The sequence below is a fragment of the Helicoverpa zea genome, chromosome 18 (assembly GCF_022581195.2).
Source record: "Helicoverpa zea isolate HzStark_Cry1AcR chromosome 18, ilHelZeax1.1, whole genome shotgun sequence".
Taxonomy (NCBI): domain Eukaryota; kingdom Metazoa; phylum Arthropoda; class Insecta; order Lepidoptera; family Noctuidae; genus Helicoverpa; species Helicoverpa zea.
In genome coordinates this window covers 7,838,903-7,860,737 of record NC_061469.1, presented here as the reverse complement: position 1 = coordinate 7,860,737, position 21,835 = coordinate 7,838,903, and the positions used below count along the sequence as shown (strand labels likewise).

At 36.8% G+C, this 21,835-nt stretch overlaps 2 protein-coding genes across 4 annotated transcripts in view; one reads left to right on the top strand and one right to left on the bottom strand.

Annotated features, from left to right (window-relative positions):
• Positions 1–1,798: 1,798 nt before the first annotated feature.
• On the top strand, positions 1,799–17,219 carry LOC124638712 (integrin beta-nu). The gene is made up of 13 exons (XM_047175745.1): positions 1,799–2,058; positions 6,051–6,189; positions 8,515–8,672; positions 8,944–9,109; positions 9,253–9,397; positions 10,062–10,251; positions 10,739–10,860; positions 11,032–11,361; positions 11,665–11,837; positions 12,740–12,931; positions 14,028–14,197; positions 14,559–14,753; positions 15,968–17,219. Exons 1-13 carry the CDS (start codon positions 1,989–1,991, stop codon positions 16,348–16,350), a joined length of 2,433 nt encoding a protein of 810 aa, XP_047031701.1. The 5' UTR covers positions 1,799–1,988; the 3' UTR covers positions 16,351–17,219.
• A 272-nt stretch (positions 17,220–17,491) lies between these two features.
• The window catches only part of LOC124638713 (estradiol 17-beta-dehydrogenase 11-like), a 43,391-nt gene continuing 39,047 nt past the window's right edge, over positions 17,492–21,835 (bottom strand). For all 3 annotated transcript variants that reach the window (XM_047175746.1, XM_047175747.1, XM_047175748.1), the window contains exons 5-7: positions 21,439–21,686; positions 19,896–20,012; positions 17,492–19,530 (exon numbers count right to left, since the gene is read on the bottom strand). In XM_047175746.1, coding sequence (XP_047031702.1) covers positions 19,344–19,530; positions 19,896–20,012; positions 21,439–21,686 — 552 coding nt within the window. In that variant the 3' untranslated portion in view covers positions 17,492–19,343. The remainder of the gene's footprint in view (positions 19,531–19,895; positions 20,013–21,438; positions 21,687–21,835) is intronic.

Below are 21,835 nucleotides of genomic sequence, written 5' to 3'. Positions count from 1 at the left end.
TTTTCTTTTGGTGATTATATCCGCAGTAAAAGTGTATTGACCCTAAAGCAATTCCGAGACGGATGGTTGAGCACCATTGCGTAAGTAAACATACTCTGACGACGTAGTTAGTAAGTAGGTAGTAACGTAGGTAGGTCAGGAAGGAATGAGCTCCAAGTTACCGAGTGTGAACTTGTAAATGTATAGGCGTGCTCCAATCATTCATGTAAACAATCTATGGAACAAAGTGTAAACAAAGGAATCGTTTGGTAGATTGAGAAACTGGCACCTTGGTTACTTCGTTAGTGGGTACTTACAACTACGTGTGTATTGGTCGCTAACTGCAGTTAGTCACTTAACTAGTTAGTAGTTAGGGACACTCCATCTTGTGACACACCGCCGCTTAAACCCACTTGCGATACACGTATATCATTCGGTTATTTAGTACAGTCACTTACAACTTTCGATCAACATTCGAATAAAACTTGAACCTACATTCACCAAAGAAAATAAACACATCACATATCAGTATTTCTACAGTATGAAAAGGCTATAAAATACATCATGGTGTTTTACGGTTGTTAAATTAGCTACACAAGCCAAGAGAAAGTATTTGAAGCGTGTCATTGATAGAATGATCGCTCATACATAACATAACAGTCAACAGTAGGACTATGATTTACAAACAAAGCAACAAGCAGTGCCATTTTATGATGCAATGGCTCATATTAAGAACTAGCTTCTGCCAGCGGTTTCACCCGCATCCCATGGGAACTACTTCCCGTATTTCCCGTAAAAAGTAGCCTATAGCCTTCCTCGATAAATGGGCTATCTAACACTGAAAGAAATTTTCAAATTGGACCAGTAGTTAGTTCCTGAGTTCGCGTTCAAACAAACAAACTCTTCAGCTTTATAATATTAGTATAGATAGATGACTCGTTAAGGTTGCGAAGTTTTCCACACGGCTCCATATGGTATGATGACATTTGCATCGTCATATGTAGGCATAGCTTGCAGACTGCCGGCCGCCTACAGCCCATTTGTATCATGTCAATGACTATAAAGCCTGTGAACGAACTCTTAGGTTTGTTATTTTGGCCTCGAATGTACACCCACATTTGAATATCCATTTTCCGAAGATCTCTATAATCTTACGAAGTTTCACTTATCAAGCCTATTTTGTGCACGGATCTGGGGGTCGAGGTGGGTCAATTTGAACTGGTGGTATCGTACATTTGAGAGTAGCATAGGAGTGGCGAAGTGCGTGACTGGGAGCCGTGTATCTTGCGAGCTACGCTTGGTCAGCCTGGTGTCCATAATTAGTAATTAGGAAGGACAGAATGGCTGCTGGGTGAAGGACACTGATTTTACTACCTGTCCAGCTAGTGGGCTTGTTGACTATTAATTTGCGAATGAAAATAGACAGTGCCCTAATGTTTCGTGTTATGCAAAGAACTTACATATCTACATAGGTATTCTTTCCTTATGGTATTGTACGATGGAATACCACACATTTTGTTAAACGGTTATACAGTAGATTTTCAGCAACAACAGCTGATCAGTCTTCAGTCCAGCTCAAAAGAGTCAGGAAAGCTTAAATCTTAAATTTCAAACTCTTGACCGTAGCAGTAATAAAAGAACCTAGTCAGCGAAGTGTTAAATCTACCCACAAAAAAATCTTAAGGCACATCTACGCATAAGCAGCATCCCAGCTTCTAATCTTATCAGGAAATACTTAAACGTCAATTTCAGCGAGTATGCTACGAGACTACGACGTCGACGAAGCGAAACTACGAGCTTAGGAAGTTAGTGTGGTGTCAGTTAGAGGCGCGGCAGATGTCGAGCGGCACCGACGTGAGGCGCGAACCGGCGCGCCGGTACTCGCCGCCCGCGCCTTATCGCTATCACCTTATCAACCCTTATCAGTTACTCATCGCGAATCCGATCGCACACCGCCATTCGATACACGCGCGCCATCCAGATGTGATTTATTTCTGAAACAACTGACCATGTTCGGGATATCGGTGTTTGTTTTTTCATGTTTGTTATTTGTGAATTTCCAACATGGAAATTGTCAAGGTGAGTTTTTCATTTTTCTTCTTATCTCTATTGATACTAAACTGTGAGCCATTAGTATATTTGCTAGCCGGTATGACTAACAGTTCTATAGGTAGGTGTGTTGTTTGCAGTAAAGTAACTAACTCTACATGATGTTTTAATTCATGAAAGTGTTAATGCTTCAGTAAACTAGTTCTTACAATGTTTACTATGTGATTACCACACATTATGTATGAAGGTTGCGATAAGGATTTCATAAACATACTTGAATGGGAGTAGATTAGACTTCAATGCTCCCGTGTGGAGCACATTTTCAGGACGAAATGACCTTGCCTTACAAGTACAATAAAAGTAAATTAGATTTTTACCTAATTAATGTTGATATCACGTACTATGTACAACAGTTATGCACGTAAAAGGATAAACAGAGGTGAAGGTCCGTATTCTGGTCGCCCACAATGAAGGTCTGCACTGCCATTAGCGGTGCATTAGCAACTGTACCCATGTGTAATAATAATGTATATTTAATTATACATTGTAAATATTTTTTTTGCCGATGAATGCAAAAGTTGTTAATGCATTTCGATGTGAGCTGAACAGGCTCAGATTTGGCAAATTTATCCCCCATTACAGCTTCAGTTCGGCAGTTTTATTCATAAATGCTTGAAACAGAGAAATAAAACATTAGTAAGGATTAGGTCGACAGTTATATTTCAGGAAATGAACTATAAACATAAAAGGATAATTTAATTACTATGTAGGGTATCTACAAACAGGACGGATGCTATAATGGCAGAGCTGAATAAGATTAGAACAAAATAAAAAGTTATTCGTTATCTCAACACGGACATAAATGTAACTTCAAAAGGGAAGATTTATTTTATGCTCATGCGTTTACTAAAATAGCCGAAACAGACGCAAGGCAGGAACACACCTGTTACGGACATTAGTTTTCCAAAATAGAAAATATACGGAATAGGATTGACAGTTTTATTTAGAGATGCACGTTTGGAATTCGTTTTCCGACTTCACAATCTTGTTTGGTTACTTCTAACCATCGCATCGTTGAAAAGTTAACACGCCTTTTCAGCTGAAATAACAATGTGCTAATTACACCCAGTTTTAATATTTGGTTTTACTACAAATATTAAAACTGGGTGTAATTAACGTTACGCTTGTTGCAGTTTCAAGTTGTAGTTATAAATTTTAAAGCAAATATAAATCTTAGGAAGCAATAGCTTACTTACTTACCCTACTTTTCTGTGCTTACATTCGATTTCGTACTAGCAATAAATGTTTAGGGAAATGCAGGTACCTATCTCGTTGCTTGTCAGTGAGAAGAGAGACCGAAACCTATCAATTTTATATTTCGAGTAGGTAACAAGTCGTTAACATTGTCAAATCTGCGATTGATGACGTCTTGGCAACATGTTTAATTCAATTTTGTGATCAAGAAAGAGTTTTTGTTATGTCCTACTATCTACCAATGTTCAAAACAAAACAGTTTTTCATCCAGAAATAGATACTTGGTTATACGCTACTTACCTAAGTTGAAGTAAGATCGCTAAGACAGTGATGAGATCACGGCTATGTTTGTTGGTGAGATTACTTCAGCTTACCAATTAGGCGCGTGGGATGCAGTTATTTATTTCTCTATCGAAAATGGTAATGGCCAGACAGCATAAAAACAATGATTTTAAAAGAATTTGAAAGCAAAAAGGATTATGCTTCTATTTTAAATAGGTACTGGCAACTAGGATTGCAAATTCTCTCTCCGGAGTAACGATACTTAGCGTGTCCTACATCCAGAGTGAAGTGCGGTTCTGTATTCATGGCGTAAAATGAAGATTTAATAACTACTAGGAAGTTATAAACAATATTTGGCATGGCAACGCTACGGTCGATGCTTGTAATGGGAAGTCGTTAACCGAATATTTGATGGGCAATTAAATTAACAGTCAGCTCATCACTTGTACTACTTACAGTTAAAGCTACGATTCACATAATTAATAATCAAACGCTTGTGGCTTGAATAATGTAATAAATATAAAAATTGGCTCAAAATTACCAGACCAAATTGGCTCTTTGATGTGTTAGTGCAGAAGGGTGTTATTGAAAATCCGGAATATGTAAACAACATTTTAATGAGAAACGTATACTTGATTATGACCCTTTATCAAGATAGATTCTAGTAGGTACGATGATCTCGGCTTGAAAAGTTAATTTGTCGTCGCAATACATGAATGTACCTATTGTTTGTAACCTAGCTTTGAAAAATATGACGTAACTTTACAAGGATAACTTAGACACGGAATATTACCACATGATTAGGCTTAGTTTGAGTCATAAATCACTTCTATTCTAATAGTTATAGCTACAGCTACGCAAACATGATAAACCTTAGCTGTTTCTGTTTATTAAACGTAAATTCGTCATAAGTAAGTTAATTAAAGTGCTGAAGTAATAGATTCCTCATCAAATATGGGGCTTCGAAAATAAACAAACTAACGATTCACTTGTTTAACTAGCCACAATTTGACAAACAATCAATCAAACAAAATGTAAAGTAACAGTAAAGTTATCATTACACATTGTTGTCAGTCCGGTTATGTACTTGTAACACGTAACGTAATATATCTAATGTTACGGATAGTATCGGTCTATTAACTCTTCGAGCACGTGCTGGCAATGTGCCGTATTTGTGGAGATTATCACCAGTCGACATTAAAAAGAAAACAGAAGATCTAACGCTCTACAAGTTACAAGCAGAATAACAAGCGTGCGCTCTTTATTTTTCTTGGTGTCGCAATACAAGTATTCTATAGACTCGAATAAGAGATTGTTGTCAAAATTAGTCTCCGATCTTTCATTATAAAGTTTCTGATTTGAATAGGTCTTCAAATTCACCGGTTTGTACCAGCACAGATTTGAAATGACTTTGCCCATAAATTCTATCTAGCCTATCAAGAACCACAAAACTATTTCATAACATCAATACTTTTGCAACAGCAACAAGTGCTATAGAATAAACCTTCTAAATATTCTGTCTTACGGCGTCTCGTTTCCATCGTAATCTGCCGTACGCCCACATAAATTGTGTCAACGCGTTGCGCTTCTAATGCCGCCGATTTTGGTGGTCTATTTTAACGTGTTCGTCGCTTCATTCCATGTGTCAAGTGCTTCTTAAGATAGCTATCCTTTTTTGTCACTTGGAATGGAAACACGATTGAATGGAATTTCAATGATTTCTCTTCATTTGAGAGCCAATTTAAACTTTTAGTAACTTCGTTGTACCTATATTTGGATCATTAATTAATGTTTGAGGCACCTTATTTAAATGATATAAATAAATATGATGATTAGGTTAACTTGATAGCCGGTTTACGCCCATCATTTACATAGATGTAATTAAATCGGTTGTAATTAATCTCAAATGAGGGATTAATTATAGCATAAAGATCAATTATGTAATATCTAGTTGGTTTTAACATCATTTGTGAAAATAAATTATTCTGGCTGGTTTTAAATTTGACAATAGTAGTCAAAATTAGTTCGTGTCAAAAATTCGAAATTGGAAGGTGATTGAGTCGAGCGAATTGGCGCGAACAGCAGAACAATAGAAAGAACAATGTCAAACGTCCATAGTAACTTAGGCTCAATAAAAATATTTCATGTACAGTGAAAATTCTTACAGTTTTTTGTGTAGTTTAATGTCAGAGGCTTTTCTATGTTTTCCACTTTTGCATTGAACTTCTCAAAACCAAATTATTCATTAAAACGAAAACCTGAACTCGATAAACATAATAATTAACTTATTAAAATGATATTTTTTTTTGGAAAAGTTCTAGATAACAATTAAATATTTTATAAGAAGTTAGTATTTTATATTTAAATTGTTATAGTAAAGAACTTTGTGTCCGTGAGAATTTAAGTTTTAAAAGTTGATTGGGTGGGCCGAAACCTGACATTGTTCATTACCAGTTATTTTTCAAACTGTATATTTTGCTCAACAGTTCAACAGCAGATGCTGAATAAGCTGGTCTGCATCCAGCATTATGAGTGTGGCGCGTGTTTGTCTGCGGCGTCGCATTGTCGCTGGTGCGCGGACCTCAACTATAAGTCCGGAGCCCCGAGATGCAATGATGACGAAAGGTGAGCTCATTGATAAGTTCTGATAAATTTTATTTTTGGCTAAGTATTTCGTATTATACCGTAACAACTTATTCGAGTCTTGTAGCTAAATACCATGCCAGTCACCACCGATCCTATAAGTACATATTAATAGAACAATTAATTATAGGCTAGTCGTTTTCTTGACAATTAGTATTTCGGCGATATCGTGAAGTTCTCTCGAATTGTGTCAAATATTCAGATAAATACTAAATTGCCATTTCGGTATTGAACTGACTACTGCGCCTGAGTCAGCGTACTTTAGCAATATACAAAATGTCATACCTACACAAAAGTACAAATATGCAGTATCCATAACTGTGTAACTATGTAATCATGTTTTCTAAGCATTAGGATATGAAACTCATACCGTAATGTTTTCACACCTCACTAGAAGGAAACAAATGAAAGTTTGCCTTAATCGTTTTACTCCCTGGTGTTAGCTTTGACTGTAAATTACTTGTGGGAGAAAGCACGGGACATAGATTCCTTCCGATAATGTACCCACCTTATACGTAGGTAATAGATTTGCCCACGGTTTCTCATTTAACTAATCAAAAACCCTAGGGATATGGCCAACTATATATTGAAGACTGATTTTCCAGTTCATAGTGTAAAGTTTTTTGATTTTTTCGTCAGCTAAAATGTGACTCTCCTAAACATGTGCAAGGTAGGTCATTGTAAAATAGCGATGATAATTAGTAACCTGTAAATTAATTCCTGCCAAGCGAACAACTTCAATAATAAATGTTAGTAAACGGGTAATAACACTTTCACAGGAAAACTTTATTTATTGTGTTGTAATGTTTTGCAGGTGTCTGTGTTAATTGTTTAGTTAGTTCTTAGTTAACGATCAATAATTACTTGTTAGGACATACCTGAATCGTAAACAAAAGCTGTTTCGAAATGAAATTTTAACGAAGTAAACGAAGAAGTCGTATAATGCCGCTATTTATTCTTTAAAAAGATTTCTTACTATTTGTTTACTCGTAAATCTACTAGTCAACGATTTTGAAATTAAGGCTTGCGCTACGATGATTTACATTTTCAAAACACGAAAACAAAACAAAGATCTGTAAGATCTCTATAAATTAAAGAATAGTCAATTAAAGCCACTTGAACGATCCAAACAAAAAGCTCAATTAAAATAGTGTACAAAAGAATTCTCTGTCCAATTACCTAATGAAGGCTTGACTGGGTATTTAGAGGGAATGTCCACGGCTATAACAAGGGTATCATCATCCAGTTATCTCGCTTAGATCGGCAGTTAAGCGACGCCCACGACACACGGTAATTGGATGGGGGACCACTGTAAGGTCGGGTGCTGTCCTTGTCGCTTTACGTGACTGTAGGTATTCGTCATGGTTTTATTAGCTAAATATTAGGTTAAAAAAACTGAGCCTAATTTCGTTAGGAACGGTAAGGTCTAAAATATATGTAATTATGTATTTAGTATGTATTTCAATATATTCAACACACGATAAGTTGAATGAAGCCTTTAATTACCTCGCTACGTAGGAAGAAGTACCATCACCAAAAATAGATACCGTAACCAACAATAGCTTAAACCAGAACCAAAAACAATAAAAAGTTCCGCTTTATTTCGCTTAATCAATTAACCACAAGTACGACGCAAGCGCATTCCTCGTGGCCACTGTTCCCACGTTCAGTGACCGATATTCGGCAGTTCGCCTCCTCGGTAATCAAGAGATCGTTGTTTGATAGATTATTGATTGTGCAGAGAGCGAATGAACGATTTTGAATGGCCTGTTCTTTTGGGTACTCGGTGGGGAAAAGTTAAGTGCCTCACGCGGCGTGAGCTTAATAGAAGATTTAATTCGTTTGTTTTGATAGCGTACGCGTAGAATGGGACTGGTACATTATTCATTTGGGTGGTCATTTCATTTGATTAAGTTTTTTTTTTATCATAGGCGCTAATAAATGAGCTACTTGCGGAAATTGATAATTCTCAATTTTACGATTGACTTTAATTTTAGTTACCATTAATTTAAATAAGAACAGGAAATTAAATTGATTTTAAGAGGTTTCGATTCCAGTTTTACATACATCTACTAATTAGTTTGGTTCCCATCATTAGCACCTACCAACGATTCACTTGCGGACTACAATCGAAATATATGCTATGATCTTATAAAAGGGACTAAATGCACGAAAGACATTTCCTTATTATGAGCAAGGGAAACAATTCTAGATATTAGGTGTACATCAAAAGCTGATAAGCACCTTAAAGCTACCTAAATTTTTTGCACATTCTTTCTTTTTAAATATTTGTCTTTTATTCCTTAGTCTCGTGAACACTGGCTGTAGTCAAGGGTTGATCCAGCGTCCTGAGAAGCCAATATGGGAGGTGGTGGAGAACAGTTCCCTTCAGGACATGATGCCCAACAGTGAGGAGAATGTTGTACAAATACAACCGCAGAGGATCCGCCTGTCTTTGAAGTCAAGTACGTTTATGTTTAGGCTAATTTTATTAAAAAAAACAATAGGATGTCTATGAATCCCTAAATCAAAAAACTTATTGTTAAAACAGTAGTTCTTGCCTAAAGCGAAGATATATTCTTGCTTAATACATACATAATGATAATGATGATGACATTATGACATACATAATACTATCACCTTTTTAACTACAGGTCTAAACCTTTTAACTATGGGCACGTTGTCATAAGTGAGTCTAAAGTGGCGAATATGATTTTTGGTAATGCTTTGTTTCAGGGGAGACACAAAAGATTCAGTTTACCTATAGACCAGCCAAAAATTACCCTCTAGATTTATATTATTTGATGGATCTCACTTGGTCTATGAAGGATGACAAAGAAACGCTGGTTTCTTTGAGAGATGATCTGCCTATATTGTTGAAGAATCTTACTGATAACTTTAGGTAAGTTACAGGTACTATTGTCATCAAATATTTGACATTTAATAGTGATTACTTTTGTTTTTCTTAAACCGGATCCTAGGTCCACAATACAATTAGCCCTTATCAAGCTACTCAAAGTACAAATATGTAGTTAATCTTTACAGATTAGGATTCGGAAGCTTCGCAGAGAAACCGCTGATGCCTTTCATAAACACGGATGCAAAACGCCTAGCTAACCCATGTTCAATGGAGGAAGAGGCTTGTGAGGCAACCTACAGCTATAAACATCACCTGTCCCTAACCAACCAGGTAACGTTAACCTACTGATGTTTGTAAGGTAAGCCGTGGCTGTGTATAAGGAAATCCTTAATACTCTTCGTCCATTTTAGTCAGTCGTAAATACGTAGGTACTAGTAGACAAGGTTAATTTGTTGGCTGTACCTGTACACAATGTTGTGTGAGCATTGACGTATGCGATAGAAGCTTTATAAAGTAACGTACGTCTAGGTATAATCATCGGCAGGGATATTGAGCCCTGACCTTCACCTGCGCAGAAGCGATTTATTGGTTTATTGCCTTATGTGTACAGTGCGCAAAGCGATCCCCACTCTTCCGCCGAGAGCTCAATATCCGTGCCAATAACTATATGACTTAGGTTATTGTTTATTCGATTGTTTCTTTTATACATATATATTCTATTCATTACTTCGGAAGTCCGAATCAAATCAATCAAATAATTTTCTCACTACGGTTTCTTATGCTATCACGTTAAAACGATTGTAGCGATTTGAATGAATTGTTGCAAGAGTATAGTTTGGAAACCTGGGACCCCTGGGAACCCTGGAAAAGGTTAATTATGGCACGCGGGTAAACACTAAAATGTATAAATCTTACCTACTTTAAATCAACAAAATCACCTTATTTACACCATTTGGAAAATATCCGAAAATTCCAAAAGCCTGTGGAATTCCAGGTGAACGAGTTCATAGAGCGCGTGAACAGTAGTTCAGTGACAGCTAACTTGGACAACGCGGAGGCGCAACTAGACGCATTGGTGCAGGTGATCACGTGCGGAGACAAGATCGGCTGGGCGACGCACAGCAGAAAGATCATCATACTGCTGTCTGATGGACTTATGCATACGGCCGGGGATGGGAAACTTGGTAAATGATGAAAAAAGCTGCAATAGATATTACTCTTGTATAATAAATTGCTTCAAATCATTTTGCTTTTGCATCTCAAAGCATCTCAAATACGACAGGATTCACGTAAGACGACTGAACGTGACGGAAGTCCAAAACATGGTATAAACATTTGTATCTCTACATAGAGCGTGTGTGACAATAGCAATTATTAAGACTTCAAATTCGTAAATCTTCATGTCTTCATCTCTTGTATCTTAATCCAATGATGTCGTAGTTCAGTCCAAAGTTCTCACAGGATCGTGTCACATTTTCCTATCCATCCATAACTCATTTTGCAATGTCACATGACCCCTGATTAATCAGTCCAAAAATGCGGCTATCAATTATAGCATCCAATCAGTAACCGAATCCTAATGCCTCAAAGTAACCGAGAAAGTCAAATACCGCAATAAATTGTACTTAAACTGAGACGTGTCATCTGATAACTAGCACTAATCTGTTAAAGGTGGCGCGACTAGGAAGAGCGATGATCAATGTCATTTGGACGATAGAGGGTACTATTCGGAAGCTGCTACTTATGACTACCCGTCGGTGGCACAGTTATATAGACTGTTGGAAAAGTACAAGGTAACACCATAAATATTCTTTATTGATTTCAGTAGAACAATGCCAGATTTTTATATTTTTGAGAAATGGGTTAAATCAAACCCATGAAGAACTTAAGGTGACATCACCCTGCTTTAAAGACTCTTTTTAATTACGGACGGTGTCAACATTAACTTTAACGATTGTTTACAGGTCAACGTGATTTTCGCCGTAACTGAAAGCGTCAAATCCCACTACGACAGTTTGAATCAGCTACTCGAAGACTTTACCTATGTGGCTAAACTAGAGAGTGACAGTTCTAATATTCTGAAACTAGTTAAAACTGGTTATGAAGATATTGTAAGTGTGGTGGATTTCCATGATGATTCCAACTTGGGTCCAGTTAAAGTTAGGTATTTTACGGACTGCGGAGTAAAGGGAGGCCCTATGAAAGAAGAAACTAGATGCACTGGAGTGGAATACGGTATGACACTGCGGTATGAAGCTCATGTCACTTTGGAGTCTTGTCCTGAATATAAATCTGTAAGTGAATAATTTATGTTTTGAAAACTTCTTCCATGTCACTTTTTTCTAGTTTAGGTTCTATGCAAAATATTTTAAAGATAGGTGTACCTCAAGGACCTTATATTTTTTCAGAAATCAGTGCCTTAAGCCTTGTGCCCCAGGTGTTTTTTTTTTCAAAATATGCCTGTCGTAAATTGATAGCAACACTTAGATCTTATGTAACAATTTTATTAACCTAGATTAGTCAAGTTTAAGTTTACTCAAGTCAAGTTTCCTCTAGTTTCACTTCGATTTTACTTTGACTTCTTATATCTTCAACAGTATACCCAAACGATCCGCATATCGGAGTCGCAGCTAGGGCAGGACGCGCTGACGCTGGAGGTGCACATCCAGTGCGGCTGCGCCTGCAGCGTGACGTCACAGCCGCACATGGCGCCCATGTGCCCCGTCAACGCGCACTTCGTCTGCGGCGTCTGCCAGTGCAATAAGGGATGGTGAGTTATCCTTTGTAGATTTGACTCCACAACTCAAGACGTGATAGTAATGTCATGCCATTGCTTAGTTATTACGTGCAAAAGTTTATAGTTTCATTATGTTCCTTAAAGATGTTGAAATATTAGCCAGCTTCAATACTTTGGTGCAGGATAGGAAATCGAAAGCTTTCTTTATTTTTTTTTGTTAGGATTAAGGATTCACGTAAAGATAAGGAATGTATCTAACTTCCTTTCTATTTAAATGTCTCCCAAAAAGATATATGTAGTACCAAATTGACCAGATCACCAGATTTTGTGCATGTTATTCGCAACCATGCAGATCCTTCCTGCTTTTCGTTAGGCTAATGTGTTCGGCTAATTCACACCTCATCTGCAGTGTTTGCTGAAGCAATAACAAATGGCAGGCGACCTATTCTAAGAACTCTTGGACTACTTGCTACTTCCTAACAGATATTCTTGGTATTGTTAACCTCCATTAGTTTGACTTGCGTTACTTTGTTTGTACTTTTCCAAATAAGACACAAAGCTTTGCCATTTCATAATTCTCTTGACAAGATGTGGCATCTGTTTGAAGATTCCTTCACAACAATCAACACATCAGGCTGCCGGGCGGGCAGCGGACTTTAGACTTTTATACGACAGATAATTGGACCGATTTTTGACCGACGTTTTGACTAGGACTTTCTGAACGACTTTTTGTAGTACGTGTGCGTCGCGCTATTGCTATCTGTGTGTTCTATGTTGTTCATACAAAAAATCGGTCACCGATTATCGGACGTGGGCTGGCCGCCTTAAATTGGATTTGGAGCTGAATTAACCCCGTGTACTAAATGCAACGATATTGCTATGTTTCCCAAACAAAAAAATAAAAATAAATCTAAGACTCTTTGAAATGTTTCCAGGTCAGGTCCCACGTGCGACTGTGCGATAGGCGACGAGAACGCATCAGCCGAGCTGATGGCGCAGTGCCGCGAGCCCAACGCCACCCGCAGCATGGCGTGCTCGGGCGCCGGCGACTGCCTGTGCGGCGAGTGTTCCTGCGACCCCGGCTTCACGGGGAAGTACTGCCAGTGTGCGACCTGTGATGTTAGTCTGTGAGTACTTATCAGATTTTTCTGTGGTCCTTCAAAGCCTAATGTTCCATAATTTACTTGTGTGCTTCTTTCGATTCGATTTTATGCTCCATTGTGTATATTATGTATTCCCTTATTTACTTCCTAATGACTCGCTTATATTTATGGACCTCCTTATATTCTTTGCCTACATACTTTCCTATGGACTCCCCCTACGGATATCCTTCTATATACCGACTCCCTCTATGAATATATTACCCTAAGTACTCCCCCTTTGTACATTATTATGTAATTCCATATCTACTCTTCCTATTTACTCTTTTTTATGTACTTTCTAATGTACTCCCTTGTATACCCCCTTCAGTGGTCTCAGTATTTATTATCTTATGTAAGCCCATTATTTACGCCCTTATGTAAATCACCCTATGTATCTGCGAAATGTGTGAGTTCCTCAATGGTGTTCCTACTTTTTTAGGGTTTTTGATTGAATAAAACCAGACACTTACCTAATTACATCACAAGATATTTAGAGCATCAGTAAATACACTTCATGTTATCGACTATCGACACTTCAGAGTATTTCTGGATATGCGGAATGTGTTTACTTGTCTCATTCGAAATAAGCGCGTGTTAGTTCCTGGTTGTAATGCGTGGTTAATGTGTGTTTTCAAAATAACTGCTAGTTATACAACGATTTCGTTTTGGATGTTCTTGTTAATACTGCGTACCTAAGTACTCGTCCTTAAGTACCTTAGAATATTCATTTATTCACCATTTTCACAATACATCATTATTACAAAAGTCTAGAAGTCTTAAATAATAGAGTGCTTTATACTCAGTCGTTGTTTCGTTGGTCTAGTGGACGCAAAGCGCGGCTGCTGTTTTACTTAGAAGACTTAATAGAATCATCATCAATCAAATGGGTTAGTGATAGAAAGAAGAATCATTCTATCAGTAACTCAATTTAATTTAAAGTCGGCGCACCATGTCTTCTTCTTCCACACATTTCTGTGGCCTCAAAAAAATAAAGTGACGACCTCAAAAAGGACATAAAAAGTGCTGAAAATGCAATACAAAACTATAACGTGAGCAATGAGCAAGAAAATGATTGTTCCAGGGAGAATGACCTAGAATGTGGTGGAGTGGGTCGCGGGGTGTGCGTGTGCGGGCAGTGCGCCTGCGCGGCCGGCTGGAGCGGCGCCGCCTGCGACTGCACCAACAGCACTGACACCTGTGTATCGCCTGCTGGGGGGGATATTTGTTCTGGACACGGGGACTGTGTCTGTGGTCAGTATAACTATGGACTTTACAAGTTGTACAGATAGAACTGATTTTCTTGGTGCATAAGCGTATGACAAAGCACAAAATGGCAACATATGTAACACATACATATATCTATGATTCAAATAACTCTGTAGATGGGTGTAGCATAGTTGCATCTTTTGTCAGCTCTAAACGTTGACAAATTTTAGCTAAGATCTTACATAAACCAGATATAATATTAATTCACCTTCCTGCATTGTTCACCAAAATGTAACCACATGGAACATCATCAACGTAAATTATTGAATTAATTTAAAGTACTTAAAAATCAAAGCAACATCACGATACATTTTCAATTCATCCCCTAACTCACGTTCTCCTACAGGTCGTTGCCAATGCTCAGCAGCAGACGACAGTGGCTCCAAGTATTCTGGAATGTTCTGCGAAACATGCGCCACGTGCGACAACCCGCTGTGTGCTCACGCCGAGCCCTGCGTCACTTGCTCCCTCAACAGTAACTGTACTGACAGCTGCAGTGTGGGCACCGTCAACTACACCGTCACTGAGAGATTAGATTCAGGTTAGTTCTTTTATTCTAGAAGCTTCGTTTTCGTCAGAATGTTGTTCAGCTATAGCAGCGGTTCGAAGTACTCGGGCATGTTCTGTGAGACATGCGCCACGTGCGACAACCCGCTGTGTGCTCACGCCGAGCCCTGCGTCACGTGTTTCCTCAACAGCAACTGTACTGATAGCTGTAGTGTCGGCACCGTCAATTATACCGTCACCGAGAGATTGGATTCAGGTAATTAGTTCTTTTATTCTAGAAGCTTCGTTTTCGTCAGAGTGTTGTTCATCTGTAGCAGCGGTTCGAAGTACTCGGGCATGTTCTGTGAGACATGCGCCACGTGCGACAACCCACTGTGCGCTCACACCGAGCCCTGCGTCACTTGCTCCCTCAACAGTAACTGTACTGACAGCTGTACTGTCGGTACTGTCAACTATACCGTCACCGAGAGATTGGATTCAGGTATTTAGTTCTTTTATTCTAGAAGCTTCATTTTCGTCAGAGTATTGGCAACGTGGCAATGTGTTGTGAAGCTTGCCAGTAAATCCTCTCTGATGGCCGCTTTCCTCATGCATCATTCGGGTAGTGATGATGAGCCATTTACTGATGTTTATGTGGTCAGTTAAAATGTTGAAATACCAGATAAAATGCCTTTCATGCAACTACACGCAATTATTGACAGCCTAAACAAATTACAGCACCGACCGATGTATACTTACTCTCGTCAATAGATGCATAAATTAAACTTTTCTTTGGAACGTACTTGCTCACATTAAGCAGAGAAAGCAAACCGTTAGAGGTTAATGTAGAAATATAATGACGACTCAACTTGTGGTCACCATTACACTTGAGAGCGTTTAAAAGTAATGAACGCTGTCATTTGAGTGATTGCGGTTTTGTGGTTCAGTACTTAGTGTCAGCTTAGGACTAATTTGGCCATTATTGCAGAGACCGCACAAGCTTTGATTTTGGTTTATTTATGCTAATTGCCGTAGTCTAGATCAAAAAATGATTACATGAAGTGTTTTTGGTTGAGCGGACTTCCTCGAGATTCATCAAACTTACATTCTGAAATTATTATGTGATAATCAGTGCCTATGATTTTTTTGCAGAAGAACCAATTTTTTGTTTGTATGTGAATTTTTGTTATGACTTAAATATTATATAAGTCTTTATTATAAAATGAAATTCTAGATTTGACGCATATATACTTTTTATTTTACTTTCAGGAAGTGCAGACATCGACGACGTCTCCTGCATCCTCCGTCTCATAGAGAACGATTTAGAATGCGAGTACAAATACACTTACTCTGCCGTTCCTTCCTTATCTGACGTTGAGATTACTATTAGGGCTAAAGAGTGTTACCAACCCACTAGTGCTAGGATCATGACCAGTGCTCTCGTCATCATGGGCTGTGTCGTCGCCGCAGGACTGATCGCCATTTTGTTCTTCCGATGTGGTCAGATCGTGTCAGACAGACGGGCTTATGCCAGGTTTGTCAAGGAAGCTCAAGAGAGCAGGAAACATATGCAGGAGTTGAACCCGTTGTATATATCGCCTATTTCAGAGTTCAGACTGCCTGATTCCTTCCCTAGGGATAAAAATGATTAGGTTTTGATTGAGACTTTTCATGTTATTGTTCCTTAAGTTTAAGTTAAGTAACAGAACACAAAGTGTATGTGAATGAATGTTATAAGCATAATGTTTAACGTAAACATTTAGTGAAGAGATGTAAAAGTGTCTTTGTATTTGAACAAGATGGTTATTTTTAACCACAATTATGAAAAAATCGCCTACAGCGACTTGTATTAGGAGATAGTGCGTTAATTTACATCTTCAAATAACTCCCTTGTTCCATTAATAGTTTGTCTACCATAGCACAAAATTACCTACGATTTTCTTATCTTATGATCTAGGCCGACAAACCTTTTTCTAGACTACTTTGTATAGGTATTTCATTACTTTTAATTTTCTCCTTAATTCGTAATGCTACAATTGAAATAGCAATTTGTTGAATATTGAAGTTGAAGTTTAAAATTTTAGGCTTTATAATAATGTTGATTGTCATAATAATGTTGCCTTTAATGTAATACGATAAACAGTACAAAGTATTTTTATATAATGTACTTACCTAGTTAAGTTTAATTTTGAAGATATTACCGTTCGTGCCTTTTTGGTCGTCATCGAAGTTATCTTTGTTTCAGATTTTCTAATTTGATTAAATGCTATAAAAATTAAGCTTATTGCTACAAGCAACCCAGTCAAAGAACTACTACTAAGACAAATAATAAAATAGTAACGGAAAAGTACTTAATATTTGTAAAATCACAATTTTTTTAGTATTTTTGCTAGTCTTGCATCATTGCATTTTACGTCTTTAGAATAAGTAATAATATTATTTAGTAGATAGTATGTGTTTCAAAAGGGATAATATTTTCTACTGGATGTGAATGTACCTGTGTAAGAAATATTCTAAAAGACAAAGAAAGTAACTAGCGATAGAAATTTTCCTCACCGTTAGTTCAAAATCATGACTTTTAGCCTTTAACTGATGTTGTTATTATGAAAATTCTTGTTATGGATGCACAAAAAAGTTTATACAACTTACTAATTTGTTGACAAGTACAATGAATTTTATCACACAAATATAAGTTACATTTGTAAGTTCCTAATCATAAGTTGTTTTTGTCTAATAAAGTGTTTTTTTTTATAAAATGTTTGTAAATAACTAAAACCAAAAATAAAACGCTCGTTAACATTTTTATGGATTTATTCATTTTGACCATCCACGCATTCTCATTGTGATACGAAATTATATAAAATCAGAATGAAAATAGTTGAATGCATCAATCTTCCACCACAACATATCGATATAAAATAATAAGTACAAGAGGTAACATCATGCGTTAGGGTTTAGTTAGGGTAAACAGAGCTACGAATGCTTATACATAATGTTGTCCTATAAAAAAAATTGGAAAACCCATAAAGAGACACAAAGACACAAGATTTTGGGCTGCACGATTTATGATAAATCTCGTTATGAAATCATGATAAAAATTGTGACAAGACGTCGATTTTACGATATGTCGTATCTATGTATTTTAAGATCTGTTTGCCGTAACACCGTAACCACATTGTTATCTGGAAGACTAAACAAAATATAAATCATATTTACATGATATTCTTAAAAAATTACAATGTCATCCCTTCTCCGATATTAACAAAAAACCTTAAAAATAACTAAAAATAAGTCCTAATATAAAAGAGGTATACTTGTAAGTACAGGATGCTCTTATTTTATGATCATTTAAATCACATTTTATTAACATTATATAAAATCAATTTATAGCAAAAGAGTACAGTTTTTTATCAATAATATTAGCGGTAGAAAAACTCTTATTTATAAATCACATCCAGTATATCTTATTTTATATCTTAGTTTGACTAAGTACCACAGGTGTTCGTACACAACTAATTCTTAAAGAAAATGAGAAAAAAAACATTATTTACATACATTAAGTACGAGATTACAAAATTGTGGTTTTTATCAATGATCAATTAAATATAAAAAAAATGGTTTAGAAGCTGGAGTCATACTTGGAAGTTTTAAAATAGTCTTATGTCGGATTTTCAAACAATAATTTTGGGTCAAAACTGCTATCCTTATAATAAGTAGGTAACTAGGTACCAAAGTTTTGAAGACTGTAAATGAAATGCACATTAGTCTTGAAAATATTATTCGTTTAACGTTATATAGAATCATAAATGCTTTATTCAATATTTAGTGATGTTTTCTGAAGAAGAAATACCGCCATGATACGTCCCTACAGCAGTTGAGCCCACTAGCTTGAGGTACTTATACGTTTGCATTCCGTTTATCTTATCTAGGTAGATATATCGTCTATAAATGCAGACGTAATATGTACCACCTATGTAGATGGTACCTTTGTTAATTATTGCTTTTGATAAGCACCATATCATCCCTATCTCAAAAAAGTACCATAGTGTGCAGTTACAAAAATCTCAAACGTAGTACCTAAGTAACTATTCAATAATCTGTGTCTCAAAGCTATTCACCTTAAAACGTTGCAAGTGCAACCATCTACAATATTCTTTCTAAATGCTTGTTAGCAAGCTCATTTACTCGCAATAATTTTATAAGGCCCCATAATTTCAGTTTAATATAAAAGGCAATAGAGCAGTCCGTAGATGCATAATCATTACATGCGATGTTGAACACAGTCAGTGTCAAGATAACATATTATATACTTATATTGTACATGTAATGTAATATTAACTAACCGTATCTGCTAACCTGATATCGTTTAACAAAGAGGCACGAGAGGCTTCAACTACATGTTGCTTGTAAAATAATAAATACGATTTAATGGCAATAAATTATTGTAATAAATACATAAAAAATGCACTGTACTGAAAGAAACCACTATTTAATCCATAATCTTCAAATTAATTTCAGATCAAAACTGTCAAATGAACAAAAAAAACTTTCAATATTTTGTTTGGTTTATCGAACTTGTACTGAAACGACGTTAAGCCTCTCGCCTCCCAGGTAACTAGTTCTACAACAACATCCTTGGATGACGTCACACATGTCGGTCGTGTCGCGCGGGTGGCAGCACGGTCATCGGACCACCTCCCAGCTTCACGTCCAGCGATGGCTTGCTGGATACTTTCTCGGCAACAGGCGCCGTATGACCCGCAGCCGGCACTGGTACCGCGTCAGGGACTAATCCTCGGATCAAATCGGATATGCATGGCCATGGCACCAACCTGAAATTGTAGGGATTCATTTATAGTTGACAAATCTAATTAGAGTGTAATTCGAATTACCCAGAATAGAGAAAAGAACACATGAGGGTTTTTGCCAAATTAAGTACCTACTATAGAAATTGTACATAAATTGTAAGGGAATCTCAAATGATCGCAATATGAAATCAAGTATGCGGAGTATTAAAATTTTACAAACAAGTAGAGCTAGAACCGGAGTATGATGAAAAATTACATCACCCAGAAGAAACATCAGGTTACTATGACATCCTATCTCAGTTGGATCACGAAAGACTTTCAATTCTAGACTGGACTAGTTACATATATCGTATCACATGTCATAGAGAGGTGTTGTGTCATCTACCCACCACTTGAATGGCAACAAAACACGGAAGTAGCCAGGAATGAGAGCGAAGGGCTCGTCTGTGCGGATAGCCAGCACCACGCGATCAGCCACGTCGTTCGAGTTCAGTTGGGGCACGAATCTGAAAATAAAAACAAAACTAATAAAGTTTGTGGTCCTTGAATAAGAACTTAGTTGTTACAATAGAATGCAAGAGTTCCACAGCTTGTTACAAAAGAGAATTCTGCCGTGTCTCAAAAATAAAATCTAGAAAACAATGTAATGAAACTAGAAAAAAATGTATAAAAAAATATGACTGGCTATAAATTAACAGCTTAAATATGTGTTTAGCTAATTACTGGTTGTAATGTTTAATAGACATGTATATGATATTGCGCTGAAATACGAGTGCATAGCTGTTCATTATATGCATAGATGTAATATAATAAACAAGATTGCGCACGTTCAAAATATATAATTACGAAAATGAACTCTATTCCAACGCAATAAGGTACTAAATTTGTTACATAATACACAGAGGCAAATCCGAGCCGAGAGGGATAGTTAGAACGGAGGTCGTTTGTCTCTTTCTAACACCTTGCCAGCATAAAAAAATGTTGTGATCAACAGTTTTGTCTTCCCAAAAAAACAATTGAATCACATATATTTTTATCTTATTTTAACAATTGTAAGTCAACAAATTAATAAAAATCGCATTAATTTATTATACGAATAAATTATTTATATAAATTATTATTCTTAAAACATAAACAACATAAATTTTTATTTTGTTTTTTTTTTTTTTCTAGCAGTAACCCTGAACATTCTTGGCGCGTAATCAGCATTTAAAATTTTGTTTATATTTTTTGTATTAAATCAATTTAAACTATTTAAATGGTGAAAAAGTGTTGCGTTTATACTTGTAAAAGTGAATCCTATGGTGGTTGCAATAGATCGTTCCACAGGTTAGCTAATAATAACATTTTCGTAAACCAAACAACTAGGGTGCCCATGAATTTTTGTAATGAGTGAAAATATGGGTGATGGATTTTAAAATTGTTGTACTATTGTTATAGCTTCCCAAAAAATGAAGAAAGGCGACATAAATGGCTCAGCAGTCTGTATATGAAGTAGAAATACAAAAAAAAAAACAGTCTTCACTTCGAATCTTCCTGCTTTTATACTGCTAATTCCCGCTAATTATTAAAAGCCTTTATAAGTATCTTAAGGTCACAAACTGCGTAAGTTAAAACTTCAATACCAGTCTGCGTTTAATAATCTTAGCAAATTCGGATTTGTCTCACATAGCTTAATCTCATAGTCACCCTATTAGAAAGGGACAGACAGCCTCCGTACTAACTGTTTTACTCGGCTCGGTTTTTGGGTTTATGTGCGCAGTCCTGTTTACTAATATTATGTCTATGATTATATGTAAACAAGGACGATTGACGGTTAATTTGCAATTTAGCTCACACATTATTTTACAGATTAACCTTCACCGTTACTATATTATTTTTTATTTATCAAGCCCTGTTCGTATATTAAGTACCTATTTATTAAAGAATTACCTTGAGTTAACCTCCTCAAACATGCCAGTAGAACGAATAAAGTACGGGCATATAAGGGATGTTCGGACTCCTTTGATGCCTTGGGTTTCCAGCTCCAGCCTTAAGGCTTCATCAAAGCCACAGGCGGCTGCCTTCGAGGAACAGTAGTCCACCAGCTTCGCCACTCCGACGTGACCGGCCATCGAGGCGATCGTCACTATGTGTCCGTCATTGTTCTCGATCATGGATGGCAAGAATGCTTTCACCGTCTGAAAAGAAGATACAAGGTTATTAAGGACTTGATCTAAAGAGTTGCGAAAAGAGTAGAGCGTTAGATTTCGTCACACGTCTTTCTTGAAGAAAGTAAACTATTACAGAGTAACTTGGTGTGCCTCAGAGCTCTACACTGAGTCCTTAT

Bases quoted from the DNA above. Each gene is read 5' to 3' on its own strand.
- LOC124638712 (XM_047175745.1), top strand. From the start codon at position 1,989: ATGTTCGGGATATCGGTGTTTGTTTTTTCATGTTTGTTATTTGTGAAT. The intron at 2,059-6,050 runs GTGAGTTTTTCA...TTTGCTCAACAG, and splicing joins CCAACATGGAAATTGTCAAG to TTCAACAGCAGATGCTGAAT. The intron at 14,198-14,558 runs GTCAGTATAACT...GTTCTCCTACAG, and splicing joins ACACGGGGACTGTGTCTGTG to GTCGTTGCCAATGCTCAGCA.